This window comes from Pelodiscus sinensis, chromosome 13 (assembly GCF_049634645.1).
Source record: "Pelodiscus sinensis isolate JC-2024 chromosome 13, ASM4963464v1, whole genome shotgun sequence".
NCBI classification, from domain to species: domain Eukaryota; kingdom Metazoa; phylum Chordata; order Testudines; family Trionychidae; genus Pelodiscus; species Pelodiscus sinensis.
The window spans coordinates 29,224,482-29,249,578 of NC_134723.1; the positions used below are offsets into that span (position 1 = coordinate 29,224,482).

Sequence of the window (25,097 nt, forward strand, 5' to 3'; positions counted from 1 at the left end):
CTAGCTCATTTTCTTTTGTTTTTGACACAACCTTTTCCAAGTTGCCTCACAAATAAACAGCGTAGGCAGTTTAAAGGGCAGCTACTGCTCTCTGAAGCACTTACAAAAAAGGCAAGCATGCATTTAGTGTGAGGATATGTTTTTTTCTTCTTTAGTGAAGAGCAACATGATAAATGTGTATAATGTGAGGGAAAACAAGATGTTTCCATAGTGGAAGAGTTTAAGTGGAATGAAATGGGGGCTTGACTGCATGGGGTGATCAGGGCTGGATCACGATTAGAGCCCTACCAAATTCATGGCCATGAAAAATGCATCATGGACTGTGAAATCTGGTCTTTTGTATGCTTTTACCTTAAACTGTACGATTTCATGGGAGAGACCCCTCAAATTGGGGGTCCTAACCCAAAAGGGAGTCAAAGATATTTTAGGGGGATCACAGTATTGCCACCCTTACTTCTTCATTGCCTTCAGAGCTGGGCATCCTGAGAGTGGTGGCTGTTGGCCAGGCATTCATCTCTGAAGGCAGCGTCCTGCCAGCAGCAGCTCAGAAGTAATGGTGACTATATCCTATCACATAGGTATTGACTTCCCCTCTAGCCAAGTGGAGCTTGATTTCCGCCTCCCCGCCGCCCTCTCTGTCCACCACCACTTCTACTTCACCTCTTCCCATACCTCTTCTGCTGCCTCCTGTTTCCATTCCATCACTTCCCCCAAGTGCGCTGTATCCCCAATCCTTCCCTTCCCTCCCAGAGTGTCCTGAGTGCTGCCAAAGAGCTGTTTTGCTGTTGGCAGGAGACGCCGGAAGGGTGGAGTAGAAGTTGGTCAGCGGGGCTGCCAGCAGATGAGAAATGCTAGAAGGATAGAAGGCAATACTCATGGAGTTGGCACATATGCCCTACCATGCCACTGTTATGTCTACACTGCTGCCTTTAGAGCTGGGTAGTCAATGGCTGCTGCTTACTGAGAGCCCAGCACTGTAGGCAACACCATAAAAATAAGAGGTGGCAATCCCATCCCATCCCATCCTTCTGCATTGCTGTTTGCAGTGGCTCTGCTTTTCTGCTGCCCAGCTCTGAAGGCAGCATGGCTACCAAAGCAGTGCAGAAGAAAGGCTAGCAGTACAACGGTCCCCCTGCAATAACCTTCCAAACTCCCCACAACTCAGGGGGAGAGGGAGGGGGAGCCCTACAATTACAACACATTGAAATTTGCCATTTTTAAAATCTAAGGACCATGAAATTTACCAAAATGGACCTAGAATTGGGTAGAGCCCTGCTCCTTATGAGACCAAGGGACTTAAAAATACTACCAAAGGATAAAAAAATAGTCATTGCAAGGTGCTAGGAGGAGTGTCTTCTGCAAAACCTTTGGATTTACACCCCCAAAATAAAACGTCTCTGAAAAGTCCAGAAAATGTCTGTGTAGGGTGTAGTGTAGGAAGAGAAGAGCACTATCTGACTTGAAAGTTTGTCTGCCTCACCACAAGGAGTTAGTCCACATTGTGTAGTGAGCATTGTATAAACGTTCCCATCCAGCCTTCTTGCTTACAGTGCACCTTAACCTTCATTTAGACCCCACTCTCCCTGCCCCACTTCCACCTTGTGTCCCTTTTATCTACAGGGGATTCCACACTGTAGATTGGATAGATGAGAGACAGAACAGACTTAGTCATGTAGCACATGAGGGTGGCTACAGTAATGGCAGACTCTTTAAAATACTGATATTCTCTGCTGCATTTGGGACATTACCATACATATTAAAGGGATACAAAGTAAACCTCTACTATCCCCTATGGGCAGTGCTTGTTTGGTTGTGTTCTGACAGCATACACATACAATGAACTACATCCTGTAAAAGCTTTGCAAATATTCCCCACCTATGAAGTAAACAGAACTCTCAAATATTTAAACTAAAGCATCCAATTAACAGTTTATTAACAGAAAATGTTATTTGCTTTATTGGTTTTCGTGGACTCTGGTTCACCTTTTCCTGAGACTTTTTTTATTTGAGTCATTAATACGTTTAAATTAAAATAAGACCATTCTCTTTAATTTAACCCTATAAGGTCAACATATACCTTTTTATAATAAAAGAACCAAGAATTATCCACTGAAATTTAGAAGGCAACATTTGAAAATGATAAAAAGGAATTCTATGTAATATATCTATGTAAAATTAACCAGCAGAATATTCTGCCACAAATCATCATTGAAAGGCAGAGATGAGTAGACAAGTTAAACTACATAAGATACACATTTATCGGGGATATATATCCTCATGATTCATTTATATCATATGATAAACACTATCTGATGTGTTAAGAAACGTATTCCTAATGCAGAATTGTTCTTTACTATATTTCTTCCACAGTTTTCAGAAGTGTCGGGAACTAGTTGTTAAAGTTTGAACTAGATGGACTATTAGCATGATTCATTATGGCAGTTCCCATGTTGCTATGATCATTTGAGCAAGAGCTGTGCAAATAACTTTTTTTTTTTTTAAGTTCATTACTAGGCATTCCAAAATATTCAGGGGTGAAGGGATTGTTTAGGGTGGACATGAAATGCAAATTTTTCAGTTTGAAATGTTTTCATTTGGGTTAATTAAAATGTGTTGTTTTGAATTTCACTCTTTTAAATGTTCTTAATAAATATGTAGTTTCTAAAATGTAGAATTCCTTTGGGTTTGTTTGGTTTTTTTTGACATGAGCAATTTGGCGATGCCAGTACAATTACAAAATGTTTAATTGATATTGAATCTGTTTCCTCCCACCTCCCCCCCCAAAAAAAGTTTCAGTTGATTAATTTAATCAGTTCTAACATGAGTGCGGTCAGTGAACACCCTTTATAAGCTGTTTACAGTGATGGATGTCTCAGAGGGAAAGCCCTATTAGTCTATAACTTTAAAAATAGTGAGAAGTCCTGTAGTATCTTAGGATATGTCTATACTACGGGACTAGATCAAATTAAGGTCTTCAGCTACGCAATTAACGTAGTTGAAGTTGAAGTCTAAGCAGCTTAACTCGACTTTTGGTGCTGGCCACACTGCTGGAAGTTGAAGGGAGAATACTCTCCCTTCATCTTACTCCTCATGAAGTGAGGGTTACAGGAGTCAGAATAAGAAGTCCTCCATCTAAACTTTATTTTAAAAGAACAGCTTACTGTGCAGATGTGCACTGTTATTTCAGAATAACGTGCATTATTCCAAAATAATGCTGCTGTGTAGACATAGCCTTAGAGATTAACAAAAATATATATAGTTTCATGAGCAAAACCATGATGGAGAAATTTATTTCTATTAATTTGGATTACTTTCTAATAACTCTTGATATGATGGGTATACAATGGAAGACAGTGCTGAAACTGAGTCCATCCATTAACTAAGTCCAAGTTAATGCTCTTGTCTAGTAAAATGGTGCAAAAGGCCTCACTTTTTTTGTAACATGAATAGTTGTGAGACTGAAAAACCATTGATCCGGTCAGAAGTTCATTTTTTTACTGGTGCCTCCTTGTTTACCCATTATTGTGTTGTCAGTGGGAATGACAAAGTGGGTCTCATACAATTCCTGTTGCATACAGAAGGTATATTTTAAAAATATCCATGGGGTAAAGGTAAATTACTCTGCTGCAGGAGTTCCATTTTGAGATTGGTAAACTTGAACAATCAAAGCCTGAACAGAAGTAACTCTGAAAGATGACCTATCTTCACAGGTAGGCCTTGACCAACATAGAAAAGGTAGAGCTGTGGAACTCCATTACAGTTAATGCATAAGCGAGAGGAGAGTTGTGTTCATTGTTTCTAATCCAATAACCTTTCAGAAAACTATTGCACTTAAGCCATCTTCTGCACACTCACCTACAGCCAATCTTTGTTTGCCAAGAATGAGGTGGCTCCGTCACTACTGATGATGATGAATTATTTTAAGACCAATATTGTGCATCTCTGTGGAGCATTCTACCTGAAGATGTCAAAAGCACTTTAAACATACGATTAAGCCTTAGAACATCCTGGTGTAGTGCCACAAAATGAGGAGGGAAGACCAGTACAGAGAGTGAGCCACACAATGAGGGTAGGTCTATGCAACAGGTAAACACTCATGGCTGGCCCGTGTCAGTTGACTTGGGCTCCAGCCTGAGCCTAAACATCTACCCTGCAATTTCGCAACCTAAGCCTGGTAACCTGAGTCAGTTGATATGAGCCAACCACATGAGTTTAATTGCTGCATCGACACACCCTGAGTCAATGATAGCATTTTGAGTAGAATATAGATAGTCTGACTCCAGACCTGTGCATTACCCAGTAGATTGGCTTTACCTAAGACAATAAGAAGGAATTATGCATGGGCCATTGGTGCAGCTGGGGCTGAGGGAGGCAGGACTCCAGCCCCACCTACAGCTCTGCCCCCTTTGCTGAGGTCCTGCCTCCCATGGGGAGGGGTGGGACAGTGTGCCAAGCATGCTCACCCCCTGGGAGGTGGTGAAGCAAGGCAGCATGCCGAGCATGCCCCAGACTCCCAGAGCACTGGGGAGGGGAAGAGAGAAGAGGGAGCATGTATGCGCAGTGCAGTTCCCCCACACCACTGGAGCACAAGGGGAGGGAGGCCGGCCCCGTGGTTTCTGCCTCCCTGGCCTGGAGCATGGGGAGGGTGGGTGTTAGGGGCAGCAACACTATGCCTACAGCAGGCATTCTGGGGGCAGAATGTGGGTGGGGACAGGCTGGTGGGTTGGGAAGGCAAAGCCTTCTCCTGCCTAAGCCACCAGAAGCCCATTAAGTTATGTGTATTAGAACCAAAAATAATCCTAGCAATGGTATTTGTCTATTACAATAAATATTTCTGGTCTGTATTTGGGGGGAGGAGAGAGATAGCATGCTTTCCATTTCACTAGCATCCTAAGAGGATGTTGAACAGCAATTATCAAAATTAGCTATTTTTGAATTAGCCGGTCCAGATAACTTGCAAGAGTTTTAAAAGAGCTGGCTAAGTTTTAATGTTAAAAACTAGGGAACTTCCAGAAGACTCAAAGAATGCTAATATTATACCAAAATTTAAAAAGGGTAAACAGGGTGACCCAAGTAGACATAGGCTTGGCAGTTAGACATCAATCCCAAGCAAGATAATGGGAAAGCAGATCCTGGACTCAATAAAGAATTAAAGGAGGGTAACTAATGTCATTCAACATGGATTTTTGGAACATAGATTTTGTTAAACCTACTTTTTTAAGATAACAAGTTTGGTTGATAAAGGTAGCAGTGTTGACATAATATACTTTAGATTTCTGTAGCACATTTGGCTTGGTAATACATGGCATTTTGATTAAAAAAACTAGAAAGATATAACTAACATGACACATGAAATGATTAAAAGCTAATCTGGGTCTCAATGTAACTATAAATGGGGAATTATTGCATGCGTATATTTCTAGTGGGATTGGTTTTTGGTCTTATGCTTTTTAACTTTTTTTTTCTTTTATTAATGATCTGAAAGAAAGCATGAAATAATCACAGACAAAGTCTGCAGATTACACACAAATTGGGGTCGTGGTAAATAATGAAAGAACAGGCCACTGATATGAAGCATTCTAGATAGCTCTAAACTGGGGGAGAGGGTTCAGAGAGGAGCTACGAGAACGATTAAAGCATTAGTAAATATGCCCCATAGTGACAGACTCAAGGAGCTCAATCTAGTTAAGTTAACAAAGAGAAGGTTAAGGGATGACTTGATTAGTCTCGAAGTCAGGGGTTCCCAAACTTTTTGACATGGGGACCAGTAAATCCATTCACGAGCTTTTGGAGGACTGGTAACATTTATTTGCATATTCATTAAGCAACCGATGAATATTTAAATGAGTTGATTCTGGTCCTCCCAAAGCCCCCTGTGCCAGCTTTAGCAAAGCTTTTGATACAGTCACCCACAGTATTCTTGCTAGCAAGTTAAGGGAAATATGGATTGGAGAAATGGACTGTAAGATGGATAGACAGCTGGCTAGACCAGGATTTCCCAAACTTTTTACTTTAGTTGGAACCTGTTTTTTTCCAGTACTGTTTTTTGCAGCCCAAAAATATAAATGCGTATTAAAAAAAGAATTAAAAATGAATAAATATTCAGTGTTTCACTCAGCTGCATCCTCTGCCCAGCCTGGGTCAGGGCTTGGGGGACTCGATGCCACATGGGTACTCCAGGAGGCGGAAGCAGGAGCAGATTGGGGGTAGGGTATCTGGCTAGGAGGGAGGGTGCAAGGAAGGGTAGAGTTGCCAGGTGTCCGGTTTTGTACCAGACAGCCTGGTATTTGAGGGTTCTGCCCGGGAAACAAATTGAGAAAATACTGGACATATAAAATGTCCAGTATTTTCTAATTAGGTAAGTTTTATTATAATTAGGTGTATCAGTCCATAGCTGCAAACTGCCTGGCTGGTAAATATGCTCAGGCTGTGTGAGTGTGTCTACCAGCCAGGCAGTTCGCAACTACTTTAGGGAAGGTATGGGGGGGGAGGCAAAATGGAATCCCCGGGGCGAGACTCACTCGTGTGCACGAGTGTGCATATGCCCAGGTCAATCTTGCTTCCCGCCGGCCAATTCGCTCCTCCTTCTTCCCCCCCTCCCCCCATTTCTCCTCCCAGTCTCCCCCATCCAGCCCTGCTTCCGGTAGCCGGTTCCTCCCCGCCCCCCACCGATCTCTCCTGGCCAGCCCCGCTCCTCCCAACAACCCCCCCAACCAGCAGCTGAATCTGGATGCCAGTTCTGACTTACATACAGATTCAACTTAAGAACCCCAGGCATCCCCAAGTCAGCTGCTGCTGAAACTGATCAGCAGCTGATTCCAGGAAGCCCGGGGCAGAGCAACTCTGCCTCAAGCTTCCTGTAGTCAGCCGCTGGTCAGTTTCAGCAGAGGCTGACTTGGGGATGCCTGGGGCAGAGCAGCTTGGGTGCTGCTGGGTTGGTCCAGTAGCGCGGCCGCTCCTCGGCGCTACTGGACCAACCCAGCAGCACCCCAGCTGCTCTGCCCCAGGCGTCCTGATCCAGCCGCTGCTGAAACTGATCACCGGCGGCTGAATCAGGACTCCTGGGGCAGAGCAGCTGGGGTGCTGCCGGGTTGGTCCAGTAGCGCCAAGGAGTGGTGCTGCGGGACCAACCGGCAGCGCCCCACCTGCTCTACCACAGGCCCCGGGCTTTGCTCCACATCTCCCTGGTCTGCTGGGGGGGGTCACTAGCTGCGTTCCCCCCCCAGCAGACCAGGGAGACGCGGAGCAAAGCGGCGGAGGACCCGGGCCGGACCGCGGCTCTTCCAGATCAGCGCCGCGGTCCGGCCCGGGTCCTCCGCGGCTTTGCTCAGCGTCTCCCTGGTCTGCTGGCTCCCCCAGCAGACCAGGGAGATGGGGAGCAGCTTTACTCGCCCTGGAGGAGGTGGGCGGCGGGACCCGCCGCTCCAGTCATCCGGAGCAAGAAAATCCCCGTTCGTAACTGCGGATCCGACATAAGTCGGATCCGCGTAACTCGGGGACTGCCTGTATTGCATTTGCTTTCAAACACAGTACACTTTCCTTCTTTTTGTCCCAGGTATTTTCTAGCTGATGGAGGTGTTGTGATGTCTTTTACCTTCTTGGGCTCTACAGTGTGTAATTCTGTTACATTGTCAGAGGTTTGCTGGGGTGGGTGGAGGGAGCTAGAATTGATGACCTCTGTGGCATGTGTATTACCTTTTGTCGGTTTTGTTGTGTGTTTAGGCAGAGGCTGGAGATTATTTTGTGACAATGACATTTTCCCATATCTTTGTTGGATTAGTATGTGGAACTTCATATGCTCCACGTCCCATTTTGTTCTGGAAGGTGATGTGGTCCAGATCTAAATGATTCTGTTTTGATCAAGGTGATACCCCGGAATTGGCATATTGACTATTCAGCCAACATTAGCAGGGGCTGTTGAAATGGGATTTGTTTGTCTGCCAGATTTTCAGATTAAAGTTTCTAATTTGGCTCAGTTTCTCTGTTGTGTGCAGTACGCCATAGAGTAAATGGAATCCGTTTAGCCTGCAGTGTGTGGTATTGTTAATTTCTGAGTATACCGGTATTGAGGAAGAAGACGTGTGACACTCAGAAACTGGGTATTCAAGGTGAAATGAGATCTGAGACTGGAGTGCCTTGCCGATAATCAATAGGTGACAAATGTCTGTAAACCGCTAAGAGCAACAGTCTTCTGGCATCGTTTATCGCAATGGCTTGTATTAGGCTCAGTGAAGAATCCCCTTAACACAGCTGAAGAATGCAGCATACACAAGGAAGGCAGGTCCTCCAGTATCCAACTTTCCAAAAGGAGCTGTGATTTCATGCAAAACTAAACTAACAAGAGTTTCATTTTTACATATGTTGTCTTTTAAATAATAAACCTGTTTGGGAGGGGAAAAAACAGCAAAAAGAAGGCTCCTTTGTAAGGAAAAGGTAAAATATCTTGAAGGTAGTAGCTGGTAATAATGTATAGTGCAGCCTTATAACACTGCACGTGTGAGTACTCCTTCCTGCAAGTGCTCCTGTTTGTAATCTGTTGGACTACTTCCCTTGGTAGGAATTGAGCCCTTAAAACAGTTCTTTACAGGGGTGGTTATTTGTACAGCCCTTGTCCAAACCCTTGAATAACCTGGTAATTTGATTAGATTTAGACTGGAGGGCGGGGTTGGGGTAATTCAGTTGTTTTATAATTTGTACTGTGTGTTCATCCAGCAAACCAAACAGTCAAGTTGCAAAATGCAACCGTAGAAATAAAAAGTGCATTCACATGGTCCAGGACCATGGAGGATCTTAGGCTTTGTCTACACTGCCTATTGAGCGGCAAAACGTTTGACATTCACACTTCCTTAATCCTCCTCTGGCCCCAAAAGACACAAGTTTTGCCACCTCAAGTGGCAATGTAAAAGACTCCTTGTCAGGAGGAGTACTCTACTATGGACAACACAAACTCCTGTTGCAGGGGGTGGAAGTGTTTTTACTTGCAAAAGTGCTGACAAACAGCGTTTACACTGCCCAACTTTTCAACATGGCTGTGTTGCTAAAAGCTGTGTAGTGTGGACAAAGACTAAGGCTGTGTCTACACTGGCCACTTGCTTTTCCGGAAAAGCAATGACGATCTAATGTAAAATCCTCATTGTTTTTCCGGAAAAACTATGCTGCTCCTGTTTGGGCAAAAGTCCTGTTCCGGAAAAACTGTTCTGGAAAAGGGCCAGTGTAGACAGCACAGTAGTCTTTTCCGCAAAAAAAGCCCCGATCGTGAAAATGACAATTGGGGCTTTTTTGCAGAAAAGCACGTCTACATTGGTCACGGACGCTTTTCCGGAAAAAGTGCTTTTCCGGAAAAGCATCCTGCCAATGTAGACGCGCTTTTTCCGGAAATACTTATAATGGAAAACTGTTCCGTTTTAAGCATTTCTGGAAAAGGGTGCCAGTGTAGACGTAGCCTAAGGGTGCTTCTACACAGCAGGGCTAAAGCCAAAATAAGATATGCAACTTGAGCTACGTCAATAGTTTATTTCGGCTTTTGGTTCTATCTACACGGCAGGAAATCAAAGGAAGAACACTCTTCCTCCAACTTCCCTTACTCATCATAAAATGAGGGTTATAGAAATCAGAGTAAGCAGTCCTCCAGCTCGACATTGTTTTGACATTATGTCAAAATAACAGCTTGTAGTGTAGACATGGGCTATGTTATTTTGGAATAACATCAGTTATTCCAAAATAAAGCTGCTGTCTAGACGTACCCTAAGTGTACTTTAGCTTGTAGTTCTAGATTACAGAATACTTTCCCTTCAAGTCACAATGACTTAGCAACCCTCAAAACTTTACAATACTTGAAAATTTGGTGTTTGGCCTCTCTGTTGTTGTTGTTTTTGTTCTGGGATTTTGGCCTTGTGTGGGCTATACTAATTATATGTCTGCTCCGTGTCACTGGTTCCAGAGAAATAGCAGAGCTTGTTGGAGGAAAGTTAATCAAGTGTTGATTTATTTTATTTTATTTTTTGGTCAAGATCCTTAGCTGATATAAATTGGCACAACAACTTTGAACTCAGTGGATTTGTGTTCATTTATGCTTGGTGAGGGGATCTTCTAGCCCCTGATGTTGAAATTAGGACGTCTCCATTTCACCAGTTGTTACAGTACACTGGATAATAATTATATGAAACTGGCATGTCCTTTCTCAGCAGCACACTCGAGTCATACTGCTGACTTTCTTGAAAAAATAAGTTGTATTAGCACTAGGGATGTTAAGGACTAGTTGACTGTCCAATAAGCATTTGCAATATCCTGCCTCTTCTTGCCTCCCAGACCCTATACCTCCACCCCTACCTGCTCCCCAGCAGCTCCCTCCCACACACTAAACACCTCATTTTGGCTCCACCTCTGTTCCTAAGGGGGAGCCCACAAAATCTTGTAACCCCACACCTCACGAGGAGTTAATCTAGCCCAACTGACAACAGAACTGTTGGCCAAGTCCCAATGGCAGGGCCAAAGTTTGCAACTCCAGTACGTCGCGCACGTATAACTAAGGGAAGGGCACAATGTGGCTTGTAGAAACTTTACTGTTGGTGATGAATCAAAAGATAGAAGGAAGCCAGCTTGAGTGCGAGTTCCCAGACTTGGTTTGCAGTGCTTGCCATGCGGGGGGGGGGGAATATTTTCACTTGTAAACTGAGCTATTGAGAGGCAAGAGAGACAAACTCCTTGACTTTTTTTAGAGACCCTTTTCAGAATAGAGTCCACATCTTCCTTGCACACAGTGCTTTGGGTAGGCCCTGAGTAGCTCTGTGCCAGCACCACATTCCCTATGCAATTTTTTTGGTGCTGAGTGACTTTATTTTTGGGTCTATGTTAAAGAAATCCCCTAAGAGACAGAAGCTATTGCAGTGAAGGGTATAGCCAGCAGCATGGGAAGATGGCACTGAAGTAGGTCTACTGCCATGTTCCTATCAGCTAGTACACCTCCACACTGGGCATGCTGTACTTAACTTGGGAGGTTTCCATGGATCTGGCAATTTGACCGTTTTGGATTTCTCAGCACAACAAGCCTTCCTCTTGTTGATCTTCCTATGATGTTCTTCTTCAGAGAGATTCCTATCAAAGTAATTAGATTTAAAGGCCCTTTGGACATCTAATACGTTGCCTTTGCCGATGCAGCGATGGGTCTTGTGGTTACTGAATAGGGAAACATTACAACATATTGTCGCCCCTCTGCCATAGCATATCTGGGAGGAGAGAGGACGCCTTCTAATGCAGCAAAGCATTGTAGTTATAAAGAGAGAGAACAAATGAGATCTATGACTTTTATGGTAAGAAATGTTATGGAAGCCAGTATACATTACAGAATGCCATGTTCCTGTCTGATAACATACCATGTATGTCAAGTGATTTTATTCCTATGTATTATGCCTCTAGGTACTAGTAAACAAATTACATGCGATTGCCCATGTCTTAAAATACCATGCTGAATAACTGCAGGTTTTCCTGTTTCAAGACTGAGTCAACAGTAACTGAGGTGTGGTAATGTGCAGAACAAACATTAAGAAATGCTTTGGCTAAAATCATAAAGGTGATGGGTTTGCTTAGCTCCCAGTGCATACAGCAGATATGCAAATAGTCTCTGTTTACTTCTGCGTGGCTGGTCCTAATGGCTTGGCTTAGCATTGAGGTCAGCTACCCAAACGGCAGGTGGAGATTTCTCACAACTGGGAATTTAAAAAAAACAAAAAAAAACACACACCACACCAAAAAACCCCACCTTCCCCACAGTAAACACTTCAGGTAGTTTGGGGTGATAGTGCATAAGAATCCATGGGGGAAGGTGACAGGAAATGTGAAATTGTTCCATGCTGTTTCAGACTAAGCTGCAGGAAAGGTACACAACAGAAATGAAATTTAAAACAATTTTTTTTGCTTTAATCCTATAAGCTGGTACTGGGGGGACAGGTAAGAAAATACAATGTTTGTCGGACAAAAACAGAGTGTATAAATGGGCACAGCTCCATTGAATGTGCAGTGTAAGGAGACATGCACGTTCCATTACTAAATGAGCAGTCTGAAGGCTCTTGTCCTGGAAGGAGCAGTAACAGCACTTAACCCTTCAGAGATTAAAAAGGTGATAAGTGTCTGATATTCACCTCCTCTTACAGGTGGGTTAATGAAGGTGAAGTGACTTAATATTTTGTTTGTGTTTCCTACCTTGTTTGCTTTAGAAGCAGTGTTCTAAGGAAGCTGTTTACCAGTTCCCTTGAAGCTGACTAAAATAAGCTTGTATCGTGGTTAGGCTTATGCTGTATCAAGAGCTGGCAGAGATGGGGAGAAAGGCAGGACAGCTTGGTATGGGACTTGTGCGTAAGAACAAATAAACACCTCCAATGTATACATTCACTTACCATATGGCGTCTTTATCTAAAGAGGCATCTCTGTGTGATTTCTTTGCAGGAACAATTGATCTACCCTTGAGATGACTTCTTTCCTGAGAAAGACTCATGCTAGAAGTTCTGGTGGTTGTTGTCTGTAACGTCCGAGTTGGTCCTTCATCCCTTCTGAGGCAGCTAAAACTAGTGGGAAGATTTCGTCTCTATATTTGGATATTTGATTGATGTTGGCTCAAGAATGCTGTGACTGTGTGTGAGACAAAGGAAGGAACATAACTCTGTGAAGAGACACCCTCCCCCCTTGGCACAAGAAGGCATTCAGCATAGAAAGCGATGCCAGAGAACTGCTTAGTGCCTTGAAGTAGGAGTTGAAATCTTAATGCAGCTTCCCTTCAAGCCATGATGTCGTGAGGTATTTCTATCCAGCTCCAGTACAGTTTAGCACGCTGTGGCTCTCTGCTCAGGGGGCTGCTAATGGCCCTCAAGTAATCTGCTCTCAGATAGTTTGTGGCCTCTCAGTGCTCCAGCTGGCTGGAGATCGTTGACCGAGAAGATGCTGGACCTAAGCTTTCTGACCGAGGAGGAATACGACAAGCTTATGAAGGTTCTGCAGAGAGATGCGGAGTTGAAGAAAAAAGACAGTGATCGTATCAGGTAAGGAGCTCGAGTGCACACAAATGCTGATCTGTGAGGCTTCTCGTTGTATGATTTCCCCACCGCTGCCCTTCCAGGAAGTGTGTATGTGTGTGGGATATAGGCTGCCCTGGTTTTTTTCTTCCCTCCCTTTTCTACCACGCTGTTTTGACCCCCAGGAGAGCTGGGCACAACTCCATCTCTGAGTTCAACAATAGCTCTCACATGCATGGAGAAGTCATGGTTGAGGAAAAGGAGTGAAAATACAGGAGCAGCAATTGACATGAGTCTCTCCCCTTGGAGTGTAGATGTGTCCTTAAATCTCTACCTCGTATATTTATGCATCTTATTAAGTGGATCTTTGCCCCTCAAAAGCTTATGCTCAAATAAATCTGTTAGTCTTGAAGGTGTCACAGGACTCCTCATTGTTTTTGCAGATACAGACTAACACAGCTGCCCCTCTGATACTCGTATATTTATAAGGCTTTTCCATGATGTGTGTCTCTGTGGTATGTGAGTACCGATGCACATTAATGACCACGTCCTCCCAACAGCCCAGGGAAGGAGGACAATATTTGATCTCTATTTTACAGAGAGCTGATGCGGAGAGGCTAAGTGATTTGCCCAAGGGCACCCAGAGAGCTGTGGCTGAGCCAGGAAGACACACCAGATCCACAGTGCCAAACTGCAACACCATCCTGTTGCTGTTTGATTTTTTTTTTTCATTTGAATTCTGGCTGTTTTGTGTGCGCTGCTGCTGCCACTTCTAAAATACCAGTCACTAAGCTATTCTGGGTTGGCAGTAAGCACAAGGCTTAAAAATTCAGGGCAGCTAGAGCTCTGTGGAATTTTGCCCGCTTACACTAGTGGTGTGAGCGTTTTGACTTCTTGCTGAGCCAGAAAGGACAGCGTACATCGTGAGGGGCAAAGCACAACTGTCTGGAATGGTGGGTGGATAGCACTTCTACAGCAGCCTCCGAGTAGCCTATGGATGCCCTGTCCTCTGGCTGGAGGAAATGGCAGGCCCCTATGCAGGAAGGGTGAGAACTCCCCTCCCCCACCTCCCGATGGGGCCGATTCCATTTGGGCTTGGGAAGGCTGCAGTGTCTCCAGGCAGACTCGAGCGGCAGCCGCCCCCTCTACTAGCTGCTTGCCGCAAGGGACAATCAGAGCTGACAAAGAATGAGACCTGCCACCAATGCCTGGCCAGCACTGAGGGGAGGGGCCCTGGCCCTCTGGGAGCAGGAGTCCCACCCCATCCCTCCATGCCACCCGAAATGGGGAGGGAAGCAGGGGAGGCAAAAAAAGGACCACAACTCTCAGCATGCCCTCTGCCCCCACATAACCCAAATCTTCTGTCCCCTCCCTGCCCCCATATCCCCTCCCAGAGCCTGCACTACAATCCCCTGCCCCATGTCACAACCCAAACCCTCTGCCCCCCTCCTACACCTCAATCCCCTGCTCTCGGTCATAACCCAGACCCCTGCACCCTAGTCCCCTAACCCTGGTCACAACGGCCTCCTTCATTCAAACTCCTTCCTAGACCCCACACTCTCTCCTGCACCCCAGTCCCTTACTGAAAGCTGCCTTCTGCACCCAACCTCCGTCCCAGATCCCGCACCTCCTCCATTGATACAGAAGAGTGCAGCCCTTGACCACTTTCCAAATTCTTGGAGTGGCCCCCATCAACAATTATTGCCCACCCCTGGTATGGACAAACTCTGTGCACAGCAATAGTAGGAGGCCTCTGAGACCTTCATTCCGAGTCTGGGTTTCAAAGGTCTCCTAGCGAGAGGAGTGGGGGGCAGCTGCTCTGCTTAGTGTCCTCCTAACTGCAGCAATAGTGTGAGCCTCTTGTCCACAGGGCAGACAGGCTGTGCTCTAGGACGGGTGGTGGGACTTGGGGGGGCTGCTGGCTGTAGCAGGAAGGGCCCAAGAGAGTGTAGCTGCTGCCCCTCCCCCTCCACTCCAGCTGAGGTGAGTGCCCCACTCCTTGCCCTTTGCCACCTGGATATATAGGAGGGGCCACTGCTGTTCTAGCAGGTGCTATTGCTGAGCCACAGCTCGGTACTGACAGCCTCTGCCCATTTTCCCCCTACCCCGCACTTCTCTGGGGTGATTTCCCCCTTCACTGCTGTCACCTCACTCCCACATTCTAATCCCGGAGGAAGTAAGGGGACCATCCCTTTGGATGGTGTCTGATTCTGTTGCAGTTTTGCAGTTTGCTCAGAGGAGGCAAGAGGGTACGAGCAGGTTTGGTAATGCCTTTGAAACTGCAACACTTCACAAAGCCACCACTCTGTATCTGATCCCTCAGGCCTCGCCCTCAGAGGGAAACCTTCACACCAGCTTAAAAAATGAGCCTGGGAACTTAAATTCGTTCCTTTGCTAGATGCTGCAAAATATGAACTGACCAGACACAGTGGATTTATGATTCATTACAGAAAGAGGCAGCAAGGGTGGGGGAAGAGAAGGGGCCGCTTCAAAGCAGCTGTGCTATGTGGAGCCCGTGGTCAACGGGGTACCCTGGGCTCCATGTGGCGCTGCCACTTTGAAACGCCGCAGGGAGCACAGAGCCAGCGGGGGGCTGCTTGAGTCCCCCGCTCACCCTGTACACCTCACAGTGCTTTCGCCTTTGAAGTGTAGCAACAGCCCTGGGGCTGTAGTACACTTCAAAGGTGGAGGCGCCCTTATTGACTAATCAGATAGTCGATGCAGATTGCATTGGCTATTCGATTAGCCAATTAATCTAAATTTAACATCCCTATCTGTGACCCCCTTAACTACATCAGGATGGGGGAGTTGTTAAGGGGCCACTTCACCTTAAGTGGTCCTTTGAAAAATGTGTTAACTATTTATGCTAAACCATCTGTTCCATCTTATGTTTGACAGTGACACTAACTCTGGGTATGTTTCCCAAACCTGAAGAGCTCTGTGTAGCTTGAAAACGTGTCTCTCTCTCCAACTCACATTGGTCCAATACAATTTAGACAATGTAGTACCTCCACCAGCTTGTTTCTGTGAGGTAATTGCAAGTCGAACTTCCCCTTCTTACCAAGGCTTGTGGAAGCCCTTCAACTACAAGCATGGGGGTAGACTTGGTTCTCCAGAACACAACAGGGTTAAAACTGGAGAACAGCTTCTAAATGTGGCTTCAGATACAGGCAGATTTCCAGTTAGCAATTTGAACTGACGAATCAGGCCCGTACATGGGGGTGTGTGCGCGCAAAGGATGTGAGTGCACCCCTGTACGGTGCCCCAAGTAAGCATGCTCCGGGGAAAGGCAGGAGTGGTGCACTGTCCGAGCCGCCCTCCCCTATGCTCCGGCTGGCCCAGGAGGGGTGGAAATCAACTCCGGGCTGGCTGAAACAGAGAGGAGGGCTCGAACAGTGTGCCACTCCTGCCTTCCCCCAGCTGGCTGGATCACGCTTACTTGGAGGACTTTGGGGGAAGGGTGTGCTCGCACCCTTGTGGTCCACATTTACCAAAAAAAAAGCGTGTGCACGTGCGCACACAGAAATTCCTGCGTATGGTCTCTCTCTCTTTCTCTCTCTCACTCACCCCCACCCTCACCCCCTCCAGAGACCAGATAGCCAAAAGCTAGTGCTGCACTGGGAATGTCAGACAGCATGATTAGAGTCAAGACTATTCTTTTTCTAGCAGAGCAATCTTGGTTAGGGTTGTGATTTTCTTTTCACTGTGGTTCTATAAAGGCAGAAGCCCTAGTGTAGAGGCTGCATTACCAGCTTAGATTAGTTTGTGCAAGGAACCAGTATTAGCAATTCCAGAAGCAATTTTTTTCTGGTATAAGCCTCATTTGCATGTGGACAGTTGGATAGCATGGCTATCCCAACAAACCTTTTCTAAGGTAGGCAAAGTGGAAAGAATGTGTCACTGCAAAAGCCATTGTTATAGAGATGTAGCCGTGTTAGTTGTTGGCACTCATCCAGATTACGGTTTTAATAATACAGTTGCCCTCCTAAAATGCAAGATCAATTGGCCATACTGTTTTGTTTGAGGCTTTATTTTTTCCTTCCTTTCTTAATTTTTCCAGTGCTGAAATTTGGCAGTTTCTATTCGCAGATGGTTGGTTGGTTGGTTTGGTTTCTATGCATATTTAAACGCCTGTGCTTACGGTCTTAGTCAGCAGGGCTGACAGCCACTGCAAGCCCAGGGTCAAGGAGTGGGAAGGTATGGCTCCACGCCCCTGAAAGGGGTGGGGCCGAGAGCAGGCAGCCCTTGGCGCTGCCCAGAGCACAGTGCTCCCTTTACCCCTCAGCGCCACTCAGGGTGGCATTGCCGCAGTGTTTCAATGAGGCCTGGAGCTTGTGGCTGCCACTGCGGCTAATGCAGGGCCCCGGTGAAATTGCCCTCTTTGCCACCTCCCCACCCATCAGCAGGCCTGGTCTTAGCTGGGAAAGTGTCATAGAGATTTTAACTATGGTGATGCTTGTGAGCACTTCTCTAATACAATTGACCTGATTAAATGCTTCTCTGTATGGGAACGTCCATGGCTGGTTTCACTGCTTGGCTTGCTTTTGAGCAAAACTCTGTTGGTAGTTGGGGAAAAACTGAGTACAGTGAGTGGAGTTAGGGTTGAGTTCCAGGAGTGTCAGTGAATTCAGAATACAACCCTTAGTGGGTTTTTTTATTTTATTTTATTCTCTACTAGTACTTGGTCCAAATTTTCTCCATTGCATGCATTAAACGGGGAGAGAAGAGGAATGGAAAGTAGGCCACAAAATGCCCTAGAATCATGGAAGGGGGAAAGATGGGTTTAATATAGAGTGTTCTCCCAGTGTTCTGGGATCGACAAGCTTTCAGGGTTCATGTTAGTGTTAATCCAGAGGAGCCACTCTCTGGATACTGTGCTTTATACTACAGGGTGGAATGAGGGGCCGACTAACTACTTGGAGGGCAAGGCCCTTCAGGGGCTGATCTGGGATACCTGGGAATATTCTCTAAGTTCATAGCCCTTGTCACTCTCCTCCCAATGGGAGTTTTGGAGATAAGCTGCCAACTATTGGAGTTGGGATAAAGTGTTACCTTTCCCCAACGTTGCCATTTCGGGAGAGCAGGGGCACAGCAGCCGAGCATACCGAGATGCAGCTTGCTTTTCTTCCTGTTCCCCTCAGGGAGCGAAGGGGGAAGTACTTGGATTCTGTGACTTACCCCTGTGGCCCTTCCTTCACCAGCCAGGAGTAAGAGGCATGCACGGAATCCAAGTATTTTCCCCTCGCACCCTGATAGTCTGGGGAACTGGAAGAAAAAGCAAGCTGCATCCTAGTAAGTACAGCTGCTGCCCTCCTGCCCCCCAACTCCTGCTCTCCCGCAATGGAACCCAGGTTTACTCTTCATGCCGGGGGAACTGACCCCGAATTCCCTGCTGGGCTTCTGCTTTTGAAATGTACAAGAGCCTCAGATTTCAAAGACTCGGGCTCTTGCTACAGTTCAAAGAAGGAGGCGCCTTTATAGACTAATCGAATGGTCAATGGAAATCCCATCGACTATTCAATTAGTTAATCTAAATTTAACATCCCTAGTCGCTCTGTTTCCTCTAGCATCTGCAGCCATCCCTGAGGGTAGAAATCCATTTGTATTGAGCTACAAGGAGATAGAGCCAGCTCACTCAGGGATGTTTTTGTGCAAAAATGAATTTGCTGGAGAGAGTTAAACGTACACATTAGCAAACAAAACACTAGCTGGGGTGCCAGAACAGTCCGTCGGGTGTGCCAGAGCCAGCTACAGTACAGAGAGAAATGCTTTGGGAAGGACGGCTAAGTGCTTGTGTGCCAAAGTCTGCTTGGTGTGGTGACCAGAAGAAAAATGGCTCGCCAAAGAGGATGGTGGGCCAAATTGCTCTCTTGCATGTAACTTCAATGGGGGCTGTATTTGGCTCCATGCATGCTGAGGCATGAATTTGGGACGAGACATTCAAGAGCTCATGAAAGATACTAGTGGGATTGGCAGAGGTCAAGTGCAGAGCCTATAAAACTTACCTGTCACAGGCTCCTCCAAAACAAACTGCAACAATGCAGTGACGCAAGCTTCTAGTTTGGATTTCATTTTTGGGGACAGCTGAACACCCATGTTCACTATGGACCATTCCCTGTGTTTTCCTGTCCAGTTAATGCAGGAAGCCACCTTTTAATTTTCTTGTAGTTCTGACCCTAATCTTTGTAGCAGCAGGCAGGTAAATTGCCCACTCTGTGGGCTGGCAGTTATAAAAATAGCATCAGGAAAGACACAGCTGCTGTGATCTTTGTTTGCCATTCGTTGATATTGTCCAAGTAGGAGTGCCTTTTATGATCTTGCTGCTTTCATCTGCCAGGGAATGGTTTCCATGATGCACAAACTCCTGCTGCATGATCATGATTCAGCTACTTAATGCATTAATGATACTGTAATGATCTGGCTAGGCATATCCCTCAAAGCTTGCTAGTGAATGGGATGGCAAAAGCTCAGCTGAGTGTCACAGGCAGTATCCTGTTGAGATAAAGGAGTCTCCTTATCTCTTAAGTGCCAGAGCAAGAGGATAAAGGTTTTATCTTCATTGTCATCATGGAGTTCCCAGGGGTAATGTACCGCCACATTGTGATGCACCTACAGCTCTTGGTTGGCCACAGGTTTGTTGCCATACATAGGATTTTTATAGGGCCCTCAGTCTGAGTCAGAAACTCCTGGATTTAGCCTTGCAGTGGCTCCATGAGGAAAATATTTCTAGGCCATGTTTCAGATAGGAACTGAAGCTCAGAGTTGAGGAAGTTTGCACGAGTTCCTGAAGGATTTACTTGGGCAGAGCTTAAAATAGATCCCAGTTCTTTGATCTCGTAAAAGAGTTCACTCTCTTCTTGTTCACGATCATCTATATTCGCATGTGAGTGGGGAAAGAACGGAAATAGTCCATGGGGGAAGTACCATGTAGCAATTTTCTTACTTGAGGAGGGGAAATAGCCACATGGTTTTCCTTAATTTTATTTGCAGCTCTGAAAAGCTGAGGTTTGTCAACTGCTTTCTTCAGTTTCATGTTCTGAGTGGTTTCCACCTTCTAGACCAATATGTTCTCGAGAGGGATGTGACTGGCTGTTCTGCAAAAGTATGTTCAGTCATGGGATGTTCACTGTGATTGGAAAGCGTAGCAGCCCCATGGCGAGTGCTCAGTCAGTCTCTAGCAATTCATTCTGTTCATACCATGGAATATTTGATAATTGAGAGAGTGCTTGGTTGAGCCAATCAATTCCTCAAACAGCCCTTTGGTAAATTGCAGAATTGCTCTTCATACAGCTCTCATCTCTGTGCCGCTCAGAGGAAAAGTCTTTGCACCCAACACTCGTTTACCAAGAGAGCTCAAATATTCATGGTGACTGCCCCTTCCTGGGACAAATACAGGTTGAACCTCTCTAGTCTGGCACTTTCTGGTCTGGTAAATTCTGTGGTCTGGCATGATTTTAGTTAGCCAGATATCCACTTATTGTGGGTGTGGCCAAGTTTCTTGTGGTCCTGTAAAGTTTTTGGGGTGGGGAACCTCTGGCCTCCAGGCTGGATGTGTCCTGCCAAACAATTTAATCCAGCCCTTGGATTAAATCGTGAAATGGTGTGGAGGGTTCTGGGGGGCCACTTTTAAAACTTCACCCAGCCTCCCTTGCAGCGGCTGGACACCTTCAGTTCCTCTCCTGCACGTAGGAGAAGCCTGCGCAAGAGACCTGGCCAGAGGGAGACGTTCCACGTGCTGGAGCTCCTGAGTAAACAGAAGCTCTGGTGTTTCTGTGCTTGCCCCCCTTCTCCCGAGTCCCGCATGGGGGGGGCAGGCAGCAGTGAAAAAGAGGCCGGAGCTGCTTCCCAGCCAGCAAAACTCCTTTTTCGGGTGAGGAGACATGCGGGACTGGGAGGGCGGGAAGAGGGGAATCTGTCCCTGGAATGGGAGGGAAGGAAAGCTCCCCCCAAGCCTCTTCCCTGCATGGGGCACCTTTCAGGAGAAAGGGAAGGCCACATCGAGGCCAGCTTCTTCCTTCTTCCCCCTCCGCCCCTTTCTCTGAATAGGCTGGCTGCACCAGGCAGCAAGTGTCTGGCAGGCAGAGCCACATGCTGCCAGCAATGCCTCCTTAACAGTTAAGTAAGGAGGCATGCGGGACTCGGGAAGGTGTGGGGGGGGAATCCTATGCAGAAGTGGGAGGGAAGCCCCTCCCCCACAGCCCCTTCCCTCTACCTCTCCTTGGATAAAGAGAGGATGTGTCTACACTGCGCCGTTATTCCGTAATAATGGCCGTTATTCCAGAAAAACAATACTAGCATCCACACTGGAACTGCATTATTTTGACAGAAAGTCGAAATAACAGAGGGGTTTTCCGACAGCGGTAAACCTCGTTCCACGAGGAATAAGCCCTTTTCCAAAAAGGCTTTTTCAGAAGAGGGTGTCGAAATAGCTCCTCCCCAGGGCCATTCTAAAGTTATTCTTTCCCAGTGCCTCCTGGGTCTCAAAGTCGAGATTGCGCGTCCGCATTAGGGGGGCCTGCCTCGGACTGATTTTGAGGCTTCTCTGTAGTGTAGACAGTCTATTCCGAAATAAGATATCTTCCGGAAAAGCTTATTCCAAAAGAAGCTTGCAGTGTAGACATACCCAGAGAGAAGCTTCAACTGACAGAAAGAGACCTCAGAATTCTCCCTCTTGTTTAAGTCTTTATAACCCATCCCTTCTGGTTCAGAGAGTTGGTGCAAATTTAACAGCATTCCCCTGCAGGGTCATGACCCTGGGACCTCCGAGCAGGCACCTTCAGCCTTTCAGGTTTGTTTAATAGCATCTTGAATCTCATTCATAAACTGTCATTGTTCATATTGTGAGCACCATGCTTTGACTTTGTTTGTAAACCACACTGAGTTTTAGTCTTTGAGGGTTGTTATGCAGGCTTCAGTGAAAGCAAGACACAAGTAACACATTTTTAGTCCGGTATTTTTATTTATAAAGGTACTAGAGGATTTACCCAGCATTGCTCTGGGCCTTGGGGAGGGGGTGTGCACTCAGGTTAGGGGGTGGGAGGTGCAGGAGTCAGGACAGTAGTTTGGGTGTTTGGGGGACTCAGGGCAGGTGGTTGGGAGGTGTATGGGGGTTGAGAACAGGGTATGGGAATGCAGGAATCAGGGCAGGGAGTGGGGGGTGCTGGAGTCAGGGCAGGGGGTTGGGAGGAATGGAGGGGGCTGTTTGTGGCCACACTGGCTGGCCAGCAGTGGCACCCCGGAGACACTTGTGGTGATGGGCCACAGCTCCCAGCCAATGGTGGCTCCCTGGGGTTGTGCTGGCCAGCTGGTGACAGTTCCCTAAAGCCACCTGCAGCTCTGGGGACCACAGTGCCCAGCCAGCGGCAGATCCTGAGGGGCTGTGGTGCCCAGCTGGTGACGGGGTTCCCGAGGGGCCACCTGCGGTGGCAGGGGCTGCGCTGACCAGCCAGCAATTGCTCCCCAGGCCCGATAGAGGCTGCATTGCCTGCCTGGGCTCTCCATAACCCTGGTGTCTGGTGTTGGGGTCAAGGACAGGGGAGGGAGTAGTCTGGACTGTGGTTGTGGAGCAGGGGGCCAGCATAGGAGGGGAAGGACAACCATATTCAGCACTAGCACGGGGCCCTTAGCTGTGGATTGTCAGCTGGCCACTGTTGTACGGTGATTTTGCAATATAACTGTGCTGCTAGCCCTAGTGTTTTATGAGAAATGATCACATTCCAGGCACATCCCATTTTCCTAGCCCAACCAAACCCCAACCTTGCTTTGTTATGATAAGAAGAAGTTGCATAGCAAGTGTGGTAGTCCTAACTCTTACCATTGAGAAGGAGTTCTTGAACTGACAGACTCACAGATAGACGGACAGACAGAAGACACACAAACTCTCAAATATATAGTATATTTACTGTGTGTCTTTCTGTCTCTTTCCAGTATTAAAGAGACTACCAGATTTAATAGTTTGAAAAAACTTTTGGATTGTGTTTCAAAAATGACCACAATTGTCACCTGTATGGGGCTGGTTTCGGCCCCCCTTACTCAGAAGGTAGTCCCGTTGAAATGACTGGGACAACTCCAAAAGTCAAGGCTTAGTCACTGTGACGAGGGATGGCAACATCTGGTTCATAATAAATATCCAATGGGGCTGTTTACTTCTTGCCTTTGTAGTATAAGTTATCCTGTAATTTTAGTACAGTAAATATGTATTTCCTGATGGGAGGGATAAAAGTGTTGGCCTTGACTGGATATGGACAGGCACTATTAAATAGTCACCAGTTGGCTGGGTCAGACAGCCATAAAATTGGAGAGTGTGGATTACAATATGTTCCAGTGAGTAAAATACTGACTGAGGAATTTTTCAACAGGAAACATAGAAGACTACATTGTTAGAACATCTAAATGTGATGTACCTGCAGCTGTATTCCCTTGGGTTCTGATCTCCGTTAATCCACAATTTAAGCAGGAATAGGGTGGGTCTGTAATTGACTGGGAGACTGTCCAGGATTATGTATTTGTTGCAGAAAATAGTTTTGGTGATTCAATGGATGACGCTCTTCCATCTTGATCAGAACGGAACCAGGTGGAGGTAGTTGAGTTGTAAGGCCCAGGGTCCTGTCCCCTTGCATTTACACGTGATCCCAGGGCGCATTTTGTAAAAGAAGAGGGTTTTTTTTAAAACCACTGTCTCTCCTGAATTCCCTTTCAAGTAATTTATATTCAGTCCAATTAAGTGGCCCGGTGTTTTCAATTGGATGTCACATTTTTCACTTCTTGTCCTTAACTTTTAATCAGCTGCTGTGGTCTATCTTGATCATAATTCAGTGGTGGATGAAGAGATTTCTGCTTCATAGGAAGGTTGCAGGGGATGGTGGTTAAGGTTTGTAAACAAGCCTTCGACATAGGTGAAAAGTATCGTTTATAAGCAGGTTTAGATTTTGGAAATATGTAAGTAAAACCCAGCCTAACATAGGATTTTTAACTTTAAAAGAAAAAAATCCTTTTTCTCAATATCTGACTTACACATGCAGGGTATTTTGTATGACGAGTACTGTGTGTGGCTTTAGAAAATCTATGAGATTAGTCAGCTGGAGTCAAGGTTCTTACTTGACTTCTGCCCAGCACTAGTAAAATATTTGTGAATGCAGTATAGTTTTAGAGCATCTTTTTGTTTGTTTGGTTTTTTTTAGACGGTTACAAGGCTCTCTCAAGGATGAAAAGAAGAAAAAGTTTGTGACCGGTGAATGGTTTCATGAAGTGAAGGCAAAACGTTTTCAGGAGGATTTAGAGGGGCCAGATCTGCTTCGAGCATCAATTAGAAGGAAAAAGGAGAAGCCAGGAAGTAAGTATATTACTGCACATTATTGGGCAGTCTGCTGGGTGACCAGGAGAAAGTGAGACCCAGACGCTGTATGGTCTGATTCCTAAATGCTGTGCCTTTGGGGTACTTGCCTTTATATACCTGACACTTCCATTCCAACAGGGGTTTTGTGAACTGTTTTTAATACTAGCGAATATAACTGGCTCTGCATTAGGGCTTACAGGTGAGATTTACCTGGCTGCAGAGATCAACCCTGACGGCACGTGGGTGCCCAGCAGGACTCAGATGTGTGAGGGGTAGACTGGAAGTGACAGCTCTTCTCCCTGCCATTTGTTCCTTCCCATTACAGTCCTGCAGGGTTCTACTGAGCCCAGTAGGTCAGGGCCGTGGGTTCCTCCCATGCGATGTGAGCCACCCTGGAGAGGGGATTGTGGGGTTCAGATGGCAGAGAGCTCCTGCAAGAGCCCGGCTGTCCAGGGGCTGGAAGGAAGTTGCCTCAGGTCTTCTGTGTGGATGGCTGCATCCTTCCTTGTGCTCACTGCCACTTCTGCTGGAGGAGGAATCCTTGGCCCTCTAAGACAGGAGTGGGGAACCTAAGACCTGGGGGGTGTCAGATGTGGCCCCTGGCTTGCCTGTATCCAGCGCCCCTGAGGCTCAGGGCTCTTCACCACCACCCCCAGCCTCAGAGAAGTTGAGGCCCTGCAATGCTCCCGGAGTTGCACCCACAGGGCTGGAGCAGTGGGAAAGCCTCAAGCCTCACAGGCCAGAGTCAGGCAAGCCAG

At 46.4% G+C, this 25,097-nt stretch overlaps 1 protein-coding gene across 4 annotated transcripts in view; it reads left to right on the top strand.

Annotated features, from left to right (window-relative positions):
* LOC102458959 (synaptotagmin-like protein 2) overlaps positions 1 to 25,097 on the top strand; it is a 72,049-nt gene that overhangs the window by 9,284 nt on the left and 37,668 nt on the right. For 2 of the 4 annotated variants that reach the window (XM_075940955.1, XM_075940954.1), the window contains 2 exons: positions 12,442 to 13,031; positions 24,185 to 24,336. In XM_075940955.1, the coding sequence (XP_075797070.1) occupies positions 12,931 to 13,031; positions 24,185 to 24,336 (253 nt within the window). In that variant the 5' untranslated portion in view covers positions 12,442 to 12,930. Of the gene's footprint in view, positions 1 to 12,212; positions 12,348 to 12,441; positions 13,032 to 24,184; positions 24,337 to 25,097 lie in introns of all 4 variants that reach the window. The other 2 variants (XM_075940957.1, XM_075940956.1) reach the window with 2 other exon arrangements.